Source organism: Cygnus atratus, chromosome 8 (assembly GCF_013377495.2).
Source record: "Cygnus atratus isolate AKBS03 ecotype Queensland, Australia chromosome 8, CAtr_DNAZoo_HiC_assembly, whole genome shotgun sequence".
Taxonomy (NCBI): domain Eukaryota; kingdom Metazoa; phylum Chordata; class Aves; order Anseriformes; family Anatidae; genus Cygnus; species Cygnus atratus.
The window spans coordinates 15474871-15488722 of NC_066369.1; the positions used below are offsets into that span (position 1 = coordinate 15474871).

The 13852-nt window shown below is 39.5% G+C and overlaps 1 protein-coding gene across 1 annotated transcript in view; it reads right to left on the reverse strand.

Moving 5' to 3' along the window:
• The window catches only part of HMCN1 (hemicentin 1), a 203689-nt gene that overhangs the window by 94123 nt on the left and 95714 nt on the right, over positions 1-13852 (reverse strand). Inside the window, exons 24-36 of the mRNA XM_035537930.2 lie at positions 12995-13267; positions 11831-11926; positions 11223-11417; positions 10041-10171; positions 9219-9366; positions 8608-8734; positions 7560-7714; positions 4985-5263; positions 4085-4366; positions 2881-2989; positions 2104-2273; positions 1699-1853; positions 264-387 (exon numbers count right to left, since the gene is read on the reverse strand). Of these exons, the coding sequence (XP_035393823.1) occupies positions 264-387; positions 1699-1853; positions 2104-2273; positions 2881-2989; positions 4085-4366; positions 4985-5263; positions 7560-7714; positions 8608-8734; positions 9219-9366; positions 10041-10171; positions 11223-11417; positions 11831-11926; positions 12995-13267 (2244 nt within the window). The remainder of the gene's footprint in view (positions 1-263; positions 388-1698; positions 1854-2103; positions 2274-2880; positions 2990-4084; positions 4367-4984; positions 5264-7559; positions 7715-8607; positions 8735-9218; positions 9367-10040; positions 10172-11222; positions 11418-11830; positions 11927-12994; positions 13268-13852) is intronic.

Below are 13852 nucleotides of genomic sequence, written 5' to 3' on the forward strand. Positions count from 1 at the left end.
TTCTTGGGATAATAGAAAAGTTAACTGGAAGGTTTCTCTTTCGGTGGCCCTCAGTACCACACGAGAAAGGCCAAATCCCAAGAAAGACAGCTTTTGCCCTAGCTTTTTACTAACGGAGTGAGACAAAGAATGAAAACTGAAAGATGGATGTGCACAGGTAACAAAAATGCCAGACAGTTTAAAAGAGAAAGGAATACAGATGTAAAAAAGCTGCCTTAAAACCACCATGTTTAGCTTCTAACTAGAGGCAGAAACATCATTACCATGCACATGAAGCCGAACGTGCTGTTGGGCTTCTCCTGCAGCATTTGTTGCCACACAAGTGTATCGGCCAGCATCCTCGAGCAGGGCCTTGACAACTTGCAGAATACGGCCTGAAGACTCCAGCTGTACGAAAACAGAGAGCAGGGAACCACTTTACACAATGATCCCAGGCAGAGTCACTAAGCATCTCAAGTACTGTGTTCAGTTTTGGGCCCCTCGCTACAAGAAGGACATGGAGGTGCTCGAGCGAGTCCAGAGAAGTGCAATGAAGCTGGTGAGGGGTCTGGAGAACAAGTTTTACGAGGAGCGGCTGAGGGAGCTGGGATTGTTCAGCCTGGAGAAGAGGAGGCTCAGGGGCGACCTTATCGCACTCTATAGGTACCTTAAAGGAGGCTGTAGCAAGGTGGGGGTTGGTCTATTCTCCCACGTGCCTGGTGACAGGACGAGGGGGAATGGGCTAAAGTTGCACCAGGGGAGGTTTAGGTTGGATATTAGGAAGAACTTGTTTACCAAAAGGGTTGTTAGGCATTGGAATGGGCTGCCCAGGGAAGTGGTTGAGTCACCATCCCTGGAGGTCTTTAAAAGACGTTTAGATGTTGAGCTTAGTGATATGGTTTAGTGGAGGACTTGTTAGTGTTAGGTCAGAGGTTGGACTAGGTGATCTTGGAGGTCTCTTCCAACCTAGACGATTCTGTGATTCTGTGTAATAGCACAGTAGACAGGTGTGCTGAATACAGCCAGTCTCATCTTTGTCCTAACCTGGCGCTGATATTCATACAAGAGGTGTCTTGCTAATTTAGAGACCTCAGTGTTCCTGGGACAATGGGATTATTTATTAGCTGTACAGCTGTGAGGAGACCTAGATGGCAGTGGGGCAGGCAAGCAAGGTGAAGATGGGGCTGCAAGCAGAGAGAACTGCCTCTGGCATGATGTCAGAAACTGCTGCAGCCTGAAATAAATCAAAGCCATTACAAGCACTTCATCCCCTGGAGCATGCAAGCACTAGGAAGGGCTGTTCACTGAAAGTCAGAATCTTACAATGAGAAGGGAATGTACAAGTAGGTGCTGCAAGGGCAATGCTTATAGAAAAACTCATCTAATCCCACATCATGGTGGCAGGCGGGGAGAGCTACCTTCTAATTGACAGATGACCATACCTTGAAGGCTAAAGTATAACTGAAAGGAGCCAGATACTGAATTTACAGTCACAAACTCTTCTGGCACAGAGGTATCTAATGGGATTCAGTCTACTTAACAGTGCTACTCAATCTGATATACCATCCTATTCAGGTAAAAAGCCCATCATTCTCCGGGATGGATCTTTTAGCATCTTTATATCGCAGCATGAGGAAAGCAAAAGGAAAAGAAGCACTAACACATTTAACTTATTGTAACTATTTTTCATGGTTTGAATTCCATAAAAGTAGTGCTTACTCTAGTATTTCCTCTGGCTGTGTTTACTGGTTGGCCATCTTTTAACCAAGTTATGGAAGGGCTGGGAATGCCATTGGCTACACACTGCAGCGTTACAGGTTTGTGTATCACAACAGCTCTCTCGGAAGTGCCAGTTGATTTGATGGTTGGAGGAACTGCAAGAGGCACCAGAAACAAAAATAAAATATCATTTGAACATATACCTTTACATACACAGTGGCAATAGCCTTCCAATAAGAGCAGCTCTATTTTGACTTCATCTACTCTCATATCCTACTTTTCAACCCACTAATACAAAACAAACAAACAAACAAACAAACAAAAAAACAGAAAATTTGAGTATCTTCTTGCCAGCCATGTACAGTAGTGGAAATCTGCTGCCTTTTTGCCCCTCGAGTAACCTACCATGCACAGTAACATCAAATTCCTTTTCATGTTCTCCTGCCGTATTTGCAGCCACACATTTGTAGCGGCCAGTGTCTGACACTTGAGCTCGAGAGATGAGAAGTTTTTGTCCATTTAATAAGATCTTATGTCCAGCTCCCTCTTCAATTGGCTGACCATCTTTTAACCACCTACCAAAAAGAAAGTATAAACTCAGACCTCTATTAGAGTAAGAGTGACAACAGTCCTAAAATATGCACATTTCTATTAAACAGAACATGTCAATAACTCTTATTTGCATTTCTAGGAAGGTTTGGAGATCTCAGGTTATATTTTGCTTTTCCAAGTGTCATGGTCTGAAGTGGTTATCATGAGAAGGGAATATAGGGGAACAGGCACTAAAGAAGTCATCAGAAAGGTGACAGCTGGGAAGCAGTACAGAGAGCAGATACCACTAAAGGAGGCAGATACAAACCTCCAAAGCAAAGTCAATCATTGCTGGTAGATGATAAATACATGCTTGCATTAGCCATGGAAGAAGAATTTGGTCAACCCTTGTTATCTACCCTAACTCCTAGGAGATATATTTTGGCACAACCTACCCAACTACTTCAAAACAAAATGGGACTGAAATCCGGCAATGTACGTGCCTGCCACTGTCTTCAGTGGAGATAAGAGTTTATCCTCCATATATTAACTATCACTACATAATACAGGCAGTTTAGAAACACTGCCTCTAAGCTCACTTCATCAAATAGCAGATTTTTTTTTATTTTACTGTCATACCAATCCCCTTACAAGATAGTTGGTGAGGGTGTCCCTGTTGCTGAACAATCCAACTCCAAAGGACTATGGAGAATCACAAAGTAGTCCAAGAGCTCATCCCCACCTTCCACAAATGGCGGGACTGTAGGAGAGAAACATCCATCAGCAGAAATGTTTAAGTATCAGAAATGTCATAAAAGCTTATCAAAAGTAGTAATGTTAAAAAAAAATCTTGACATCCATCTCACTTTGGGACATGGACAGATTTGGAGTTCATTAGGAATCACTGTTCCTTTTTGAAGCAAAACATGTAGACAATGATATTTTCTGAATTCAACTCACTATCCTCCATTTTTCATGTTTCTTTATTTTTTTCCAGATTTGTCTGAGCTCTCTTGTGAAAGTGTGTGCATGCTAGTGGGGAGAGCCTTTTAGTACCCTCTGTCAGTAAACGGAGAAAGCAAAGGCATAGAGAACCTGTGCCACTCCTCCAGGTCCTCTTTGCTCTGTCTCATCCTCCTGCAGGGGTGGGTGGGCTGGGAAGGAAGCACTGCGATATGGCTTCTCCCAACTCCTTCACTGTCTAGCAAGCTCAGCAAGATAAACCTGGGAATGGATGCTCTACATGTGCATGCAGTAGAGTGCCAGCACTCTTCAAGAGGGTACTTCAAAGCCTAAAAGTGTCTAGACAGAAAAAATCAAGTCTTTTTGAAGGCCTGAAATAAATCCTTCCATGTCAAGAAGGTCTCTTCAACAATTAAAATTTGTACAATTCATTTACCTAGAGACAGACAGAAGGGACTGCTGAGATTCAGACCATGGTAAAATATTCAATAGAATGAAGCGGAGAAAATCCTTCTCAGAAAAATGTTCAAAATTTGCAAACACAATTCAAACTCAAGAGAAAGACGTTCTCCCCTCCCAAAGGCAACTACTCAGTGATCTTTTTTATCTGATTCCTTTCACATTTACAATCTTTCTCTAGGAAGAGAAGCTAGAAGAATTTTAAATGTTCCTGAGAATAATATTTACCTAAGCACATGCATGAAAATTCTCTAAGAACTAACCCGAAACTAAGTGTCTTAGAACTGCCCTGCAACCCTGGGCAGAAAAACTGCGCAGTGCCCAGCTTTAACTAATTAAGCAGCAGATTATATAATGATATCAACAGAAATAAAAACCTGCTTAATCAGGTCTATATCAATATGATAAATCACTATTTCTGTTGCTCACACACCTAAGATTTCAACTTCATATTTGATTTCTTTTTCTCCAGCTATGCTTGTGGCCACACACAAATACTGGCCCCGGTCAGCCTCAATAGCATTGAGAATCTCCAGTTTCTTCCCACCAGATACGATGCGGAGGTTGCTGCTTGCTTTCACAGGCACACCATCCTTTAACCAGGTAAGGAGAGGCGGAGGGTTGCCAGCAGCTTTACACTCTAACGTCAGAGAATTGCCAGCAACCACCTGCCTGCTCTGGGCTGTTTCAGCATCGCCCTCAATTACTGGAGGAACTGTAGAAAGGAAAAAATATATTGCAAGTGATTAATTCTGTAGCCAGGAAATGTATTAAGAGCAAATTGGTTAGTTCCTCCCCACCCACTTTGGCTCTACATGCCATTATGTCACGCACAATTTCATGTGAGAATTTGCTGCTGTGGCAAGCCAAGACAAAAAGGAAACAAAGAAGTCAAACGATGTAGTTTAATATTGTCCAGTTGTATAAAAGAGAGAGGATATTTGGGGCTTTGAGATGGAAGAACTGAATTTGAAGGTCTTAAAACAGTACACCAGAGATCCTGCCCACAGTGTCTATTTCAGGTAAACATTGTTCAGCATGCACATGTGGAAGGAGAAAGGATGCATGGAAAATAAATTGTTCTGATACATCACTAAAGCAAAGTATCAAGGTCCCTGAAGTCAAGAGCTTTTTAGGAGTCACTTAAAGCACATGGTGTAAAGCTCCCTCTACAAAGACTTACTAAACAGGTCAGTGTTTAAACGCAACCACTGACTGCTGTTCAACCCTTGACAGGCCTGCAAAGGCTGCTTACAGAACAAAGGCAGAAAAGCTTTCAGTACACACTTCCTGTAACATGGCAAATAACCAAGTTCAATAAACTCTCACTTACCATATACTTCCACCTCATATATTTTTTCAGCAACTCCAGCAGCATTAGTCACATGGCAAGTGTACTTTGCAGAATCTGACACTTGGGCCCGAGGTATTTGCAGGAACTGCCCTCTATCCACATATAGAGCTTGGGGGTTGGAAATAATCGGACGACCTTCTTTGTACCATGTAATGGTAGGAACTGGGATTCCCTTGGTTTCACATTCCAAATTTATAAGATTGTTAAGAAGTGCTGATACCTCTGTGGTAATATTTCCTCCTTTAATACTAGGAGGGACTATTTCAGAAGACAAAACAACAGCATTAAAGCCTTAGTATACACGTCTGTGCAACTTTAAATCAAATAAACGTTAGCATGTTGTAAGAATAGAAGATTTTTAGCTTAATCAGACTTCCAACCCTTGCTGGTGTTACCTGTCTTTCTCCCCGCACAGTTACACCTTGTCTGTACAACACTCTACAGCACACAAATTTGGAACCATGAAGACAGCACAACACAAATGGAATCTAATGTCAAAAGGCCACCCTAGATTTAAGAAACAAGTGCCACAGCATGAGGCACTGGAAAGCATTGCTGCCCCGCTGTAGGTACCTGGGACCATTTCTACCTTCTAGGCTCCAACATGTGCCAAGTGAGGTCATCTGGGCCTCTGTGACACCTGCAAACCATTTGAGCAGGGCTCTGTCCCTTCCCAGTCTCTGGGGGGTAAATAAATAGCAATGCCTATATGTCTTGGGAGCTGCACCCTCCCAGGAACAGAAACCTGCAATTTAAAATACCAAATACATCCAAGAACCTCTGTGACTGGAATGGGAACTGCTCGGTACTCAGAACTTCTGAAGATGAAATCACTTACTTTGAGACTAAATATGAGCTTAGCAGTCTAGCTTTATGCTCCTATTTTTGAAGCTTTTGGCCCACAGTCATTTCACTTGCTCACTAGGCAGCAGTACTCACATTTTTTCTAGCAAACAAGCTCTCGTGTAAATCAGCCAATATAAAGAGTTCGTAAATCTCTGTAGAAGTAATAAAAACACAGTGCAATTGGCAACAACTAAATTTATGACTGCTGAAAGTACCAGACACATCTGGCAAACACATTAACTCCTCTGCTGCCAAACATACTCAGTATATCCTTGACTTCCACTGACTTTCATAGGGCTCATTTAAAATGCCACCATAGAGACGTAAAGTAAAGTGTCAGTGAAGGGACCTACACCTATGAGATGGATCTTGCCAGTTACCAAACCATGATGAAATATTTTCTTAATATTATGTGTGCAAAAATATTAAAACCTATAAAATATGCTAAAATATACCCAGTTCAAAGGTGAATGCATTTCTCTATCAGTGAATGCTTTCATTCACAGAGATGGGGAATGGTTTTAACACAGTGTTGTGGGAAAATATAAAAGCCAAAAGTAGAGTTAAAGATACAAAACAAAGTAAGAACTTGTGGGAATTAGCATCTAGGTTCCTCACTTACTCTGTGGGCTTCCATTTGTCTGGCCAGGCTTAAGAAATTGGAAAGTAAAGACAGATTCCATTCTACTACCACAAAATCATCTCTCCTTGCTGAAGAGCCTAAAGTAAGGTCTACTCATCTAGGGGAGATCTGAGTGGTTTTTATGCCTCTAATCTCATGACTGCCACAACCCTGATCACCAGAGAGTCCTCACAGCATTTCCTTTGCTCCCAACAGAAACAGACTTCACTGTGATTGATGTACAGGCATACTTCCATGCATGTGGTTACCCCATGCTTCAAAAATGTCCAAATGAGGGAAATAATGTAACAATGTCAGTTATCAGCACAAAAGAGGCAACAGCTTCAGAAGCAAATCCATAGCTAACAAGGAGTCATCCATCAGCTTGAGGGCTCATGCAGATTCCCACCATTTACACTCTGGACTTAATAGTCTTATCCTACCTATAGATTCCTGCATTTGTTTCCCCCATCATTTCTGCAAGCACTGTATGCTTGCAGTTTTCAGGTATGACTGGGCTTTCAAATGCTCTTTGTCATCCAAGTGGAAAAACTCTTCTTCTTGTCTCCTTTCACTTCTCCTTCAAGTCTTCTTTCAAAAGCTCCTTTCTGCTTTCATGAATTTTTCCCTTCCTTTTCTCCCAACTTTTTATTTCCGCATTTACCTAAAACTTTTGTATATTGATCACAGGAATTAATCACAAGCCTGTTCCCCATGCAATTTGCAAAGACTCGACTATTAGTAAAAATAAAAAAGCACCCTCAGTGCGCTTTAAAGTTCTTAAAATAATGTTAACATAGTTATCCACTGCTAATGCTTCTTCCCTTATTCTTCCTTTATTATTCAGTTTACACCAGCTAGAGAGAGATGACATACCACACTACCTGAAGATCTTCTGGACCATTCTATTTCAAAGACTATTGGGTTTGATTCTTACTGGTTTTGCACTCTGCCTTGTATTTTTGCATTGAATTTAGTTTACTCCTGGATAATTAATTTTTATTTGTTTGAGCATCTCCATTCAAAATAGAAATCTTATGTGCAAAATTGAAATATCTTCTAGGATCATGGATTCTGTAAACTTACTATGGATGATCAGCTTTATCTCCTTCACTTGTTTGCCAGCAGTATTAGTGGCACTACACTGGTAACGACCTTTGTCAATTCTTCGAGCACTCCGTATGTGTAGAACTTGATCTTTGTCCAGAAGCTCAACATTCGGATCGCCCAAGAACAAGGGCCTGGAATAGAGATTATTTCACTTCACAGAACTCTGACCTCATCCTTTCAACATCAATTTAAACTGACAATAATAACAAGGGGTCCTTTAATGGCAGTAATTGTATTGAAGAGTATCATTTAGCACTAGCAACAGCATTAATCTGAAGAACCACTGTAAAGAGACAAACTATTATAATGATTTTGACGCCTAGTTTTCAGAATAAACCAAAACACAAAGGTACTTTATGCAGGTCATCCAGAATACCAGCATCAGAGCCAGAGTCCTACTCCTGATCTCAGTTTCCTTTTCTAAGTACTAGGTCATGACAGTCCTTTGCTGATAACAAAATGTCCATGTTTACTAGATCAAAGTATCAACATATTAATCTCATGTCATATCAGAATGAGTATTAGCCAATGTCTATACTGAACTATATTGTTTTAAATTCATCCTGGAAGATGAGATGAAGAATTGAAACATGCAGGCAAGAACTGTTCTAAAACCTTTAGTGGCACAAGGCACCAGCTAGAAAATTGTTTGACATTGTTACTGTCTACCAATTAAAAAAATCATGCCAGCAAAGCAAACATATTTTAACTAATACTACATTTCAAATAATCCAGATAGCATAAACTCAAAGAAATGGTTACACCTATCTTGGTTCATGCATTGTCCAGTTTCCTATACTGCAAATATGCTCTGCAAGTGCCTGCGTAATGGGACAGTTCACAAAGAAAAGCAGGATGCTAACTTTTGATTAAAAGACTTGCCATGTCACTACCAAAAATTGTATCCAGTCATAACAACTCAACATTATGTAGTTAAAAGCAGGGCTTGCTGATACTGTGCACCTTTTTCCTCTGTGTTCTAAGGAAGGAATAACTTAGACCACAAAAGCAATGATATACTTACTTGCCATCTTTGAACCAGTGAATGTCAGGAAAAGGAAAGCCTTTGGCTCTACATTCCAGGCTGATTTCCTGGTTGAGGATGACTGCAATTTCACTGGGGGTGTCCGCACCTATTATACTTGGTGGAACTTTAAAAAGACAAAATGTTACAGTAAGAACATTTAAACAGGGAAGGTGAGCTATGAAACTGGAAGAAATGTAGTAGTAGTGAGTCATACTAGTCCCTTGAAACAACTTTAGTTTTCACTGCAAAACTACTCCTGCTAGTTCACAACATCACTTCTACCACCACTAGCATTTCCACACTTGTGCTGCTGCACTGCACAGAAGAAAACTCCTTTGTATCATAGAGCACAGTACCCCCAAAATACAAAACAAAGTATCAAATACCAAAATCCAGAAATGAAAAACAGCATTTTGTCTCTGCTACTATGAAAATGGCAAATTTTAAGTATTCATAAGCCATCATGAAGAGTGCTTCAGCAGCCAATACTTAATGGACAGTGAGAGGGAGAACCTTTTTATACTAAGTTGAAATTTACTGGCTTCTTAAATATCAACTGTTTTTCAGATCACCATCTTAAAAACAAATAAACAAACAAAAAAACTAACCGAGTATATCTAGGTTGAAGAGTTTCTCAGAACTTCCTGCTACGTTTATGGCTTTGCATGAATATTGTCCAGCATCATCAATAGCAGCTTTAAGGAGCTTCAGTATCTTCCCGTTGTGCAAAATCTGGAGAGCACTGCTTTCCACAACCTTAAAAGAACCCAAGATATTATGTGATCCAAGTTACATCGGCCAAATATCACAGACAGATTTTTTTTTACAAGAAAATGGTAGTTTCAGTCTAAGGATAGCCTATTTCCCTTTTCAGTTACAGCACTAATCTCCTCATCTTATGCAATCTAACCAATATGACTTGTAGCTCAACATAGAATAGAGGGTGAGAAAACCAAAGAAACTCTTTGTTTATCAGTAATGTTTAGTTATAAAGTTGCATAAAGACGTCTCTCTTCATTTAAACTCACTTATCAGCTATGAGTAGAAGCATAGGACCCTAGGATAATCCTGAAGAATTCAAATCACCTCCAAGAATTCTCATTTCTCCAGCCACAGAATGAAGAAAATACTATTACTGGTCCCACAAGTCTTCTGTCATCTATAGTACTGGGAAATTGCTAAGGTTAATTCTTAGTGAAATCATGAAAAAGAGTTTACTTTTGACTTGTTGAATAGATGAATTAATGGATTAGTCATATTCATCTGTCTTTGTGTAGGTGTTCTTAGTGAAGTTTAAATATACATACAGGCATGTACATGTATTTACTTTAAATGAGATCTAATACCAAGCACTCAAAATCAAAATCAACACAAAATATTCTGGAACTGCTAGTGGCTATGGTTACTTCAATTAGCTTAACAGTACCTACCTGGGTGTCTTCTTTATACCAGGAGATGATTGGGAAGGGGTTACCAGACGCTTCACAAAAGAGACTTACAGGATGATTAACAACTACAGATGTATTTATCACCTTTTCTTGATCTCTAATTTCAGGAGGAACTACAAGAAAGTTCAAAATCATGCATTAAGCCTTTTAATCCAGTGATTTCCCACTTCATCCTTTCCCCAAGTCACGGACTTCTATCTTCTACATTTCTCAGACACTTTTCACTCCCTCCCTGATGTTTCTGTTTCCCTTTTGGCTCTGGACATAGCTCCCTATGTCCTTTCTTCTCTTTCTCAAAGAACAGACTCTTCTCTTGTCCTATAACAGACTCCCAGTGAAATCCACTGAAACACAATCATCAGCAGCATTTTAAGATAATAGTCTGTAAGATGTCACGTTATTTGCTCAACATGTAAAGGAAGTTGGACTCTCTAGAGTCGTCCTTCCTCTTCATTGCTCCAGTCATCTCCAACAGTATTTGCATATCACTTATCTCACTATGAGTACAAAGAGAATGGTCCTATGTGGTAGATTAGAAAATTCAAACCCCCCTGACAAGGCCCTGCTGGCACGTGATGGAATTCCTACATTTCTCAGAAAAAGATATAATCCTGCTTGGGCATCGGAGCTCACAGGGGAAGTGAACAGGGCTGGAAAAAAAAAATACTCTGTAAGAAGCAAAGTGTACCATATCAAAACATACCTCACAGCCATCTATAGATTTTCTATTTTGCAATTACGATTAGGAAAGAAGAATGTCAGGAACAAGTCTTCTCCTATTCTACACTCCTTCTGACAAATAACTTCTCTTGTATTTATGCTTGAAAATGCAGACCCATCTATCACCCAAACTTTAATTTTTACAGTGCAAAAAGTCTTCACTTGTTACTTGCATTAAAGTTATCAACTATAACCAGAGCTCTTTACAAATGAGACTCACCTAACTCTTTGAGCAAAACAAACATGTTTGGATACAATGTTACAGTAAAGAGAAATAATAGAAAATACATGAAGTGTAACAGAACTGTAGAAATACAAGTACTTAGATTCATTTTTTTTTATGAATTAACTACACATGGGCAGGTTTGGGACACACAATTCCCAACGATGAAACAGAAGATGCTGTTCCAAAACACTTCCCCACTAGTTGTACTTATTATTTACCATGAACTTTCAGGTTATATTTTCTTTCTGTGTTTCCAGCTTCATTGGTTGCCACACAGATATACTCTCCATTATCAGAAGGTGTAACAGAAGCTATGACCAGCAGTGTGCCATCCTCCAGAACTGAAATTCCTGGTTCGCTGCCTGTCAGCTCTCTTCCGTTACGTAGCCATTTGATGACAGGCTTTGGAATACCTAATGAGAAATACGAGAAACTTCAACAGTTCACTTAGCTCAGAACAAGAGGGATTCAAATAATTACTATTGCTTGCTGGAAGTCTTGCTGGCAAGCACAATCCAGAGGGAGGCCATGAGCCTTCTGATTTACAGGAAGCCCCTACTGTTACAGTATGATGGTAACATAAAAAATCTTAGTGCTAAACATTCTAACATCCATGTTAGCTAGTAAGGACTTTTTACAGAGTTTCTATATGCAGTGGTTGTTTTAATCACTGTTAGTTTGAATTTTCCACATAAAGTACCTATGCAAAACACTGTGTATATTGTACATTTTTACCATGACAGGGAATACAGAGAAACTTAGCAATTATCAGTGGTCAGCAGAAAAGTATACTTTTGTCACTGGAAGAGGTAATAATGATACACACCTCTTGCTGGACATGGGAATGCAATGCGTTGATTTGCCACTCTTTCTTGAAAAGGACTATTGTATGGAGGGTCAAGATCATCTATAGTAGGTGACTCTGAAAGAAAATTAGATGCTTAAAATTTTTTGAACTCTGCTTCCAAATGCGAAAATACAGTCTGGCAATTCCTAACTTTTAAGTCTCAGTCACACAAGGTCAGATTCCAATAACCTGCAGTGACAAAACAGACTACAAGCAGTTTTGACTTCAAGAGGAATATTTAGGAAGCAAGCAGTACAAAGAAACTTTCCAGTTTGACTGAAATTGATTCTAAAATCCACTATATTTGTTTTGAAGGCAGAGACAGCATTTCTACAAATTCTGAAAAATATTAGATAAATTCTTCTTTCCCATACCACTTCTTAGTATTCCTTTCATCCTTTGTTCTTGCATCTCATTTTAAACTTGTGTGTGGACTAAGACTACACAAAGAATATTGTTTACAATTAAATAAAATTACTGGCAGTTCTTTGTTGTTCGTAATGAGCAGTTCTCAGCAGCTCTAATCCAATGAATCAGAATGTTGCCTTTAAACTATTACAAAGAAGAAATACTGCCTGCTTAAGTCAGTCATGCTACACTGTTGTATGTCAGCCGATCAAGTGAGGAGTTATACTATATATTTAAATTGGCGTATAACGATTGTTGCCCCATCACCATTTTAATAGCATACTGACTGACAGAGTTCTTCTTTCAGATTATTTCAGCAAAATTCTAATTCCATTTAAAGCTATGCCATCAGGCTCTGATATTCCGAAATAGTCTGTGAAAATGTGAGATGTGAACACAGAGAATATTTTAAAAGGAGGTTTCCCATACTGGAATCTGGTTTTAATTATCTAGTACAAAACAAACAAACAAATTGTAAGTACCTTTAAGTTTAAAAAAAAAAAGCAATATATTTTGAGTTTCTTATTTCTGCTAACTCCGCAAAGATTGTGTGCCTACTCTAATTTTCCTTAATTAACATCAGAACATAATAACATCTAAAACAGGCTTGGATTTTACATTATTTAACTGTCAACAGCAAAGGGTACTGTCCTCCAAAACATAAACCAGACAGCACTGGCATGAAATTATACTCAGCCAGGGCAGGAGGCAAGGTCGTGACCCTAGCAGAAATACCTTGAACTTGTATTGTTATCTCTGATGTGTCGCTGCCCACTGCATTACTAGCAACACACTTGTAGATTCCAGCATCAGGAAGCTGGACGTTACTGATGCTCAGAGATCCATCCAGGCCGCGGATGAACTGCCTGCCATCTATCAGCACAGCACTTCTGCCTCTGAACCAGGTGACTGTTGGCGGAGGGATCCCCTGGGCACTGCAGGGTATGTCAACTCTGTGGCCAGCTTGGACTTTCATAACCCGAGGCCCACGCTGTATCTTTGGAGGAACTATGCAAGAAGACAAGTTAAGTCCACAGTAACGTGAAGAAAATGATGTATGAGATCATTCTTGAATGAAATTCTTCTCTTTGTCATTTTAGACAACATCCATTCTTATTCAATGAAACACAATTCCCTCAAGTGACTAAAAAAAACAGAACTGCATGTCCTCTACAGATAGGATGTACAATCACCTATTGCTAAACTTATCTGGAGAAGCTACATTTCAAATTCTACTGCATTACTTGCATGAGTAGTTTAAGCTCATTATATTGAGCACATTTGAAAAGCTATGGGTACTGACTCTTCACAACAACAACAAAAATCAAAAGCTTTTATGACAAAGTTAATTACAGTTCCCCTCTGACATTCTAATTTCCTTCCCCTAATCCCTTATCTTTGTATGCTTCCAAACACAAGTTCAGACAAGGAGATAAAGTATGACTGGAGATGATTTTTTTGGTCCCAAAGAATAATACAAGTCTGACTTAACTCTTTTGCTGCAATGTTTTTCTTTCTAAGGATCACTGACAATAAAAAGACTTATAAAGAATGTCTGAAACAATAACAAGTACCATTTTTTCAGGCTGTCTG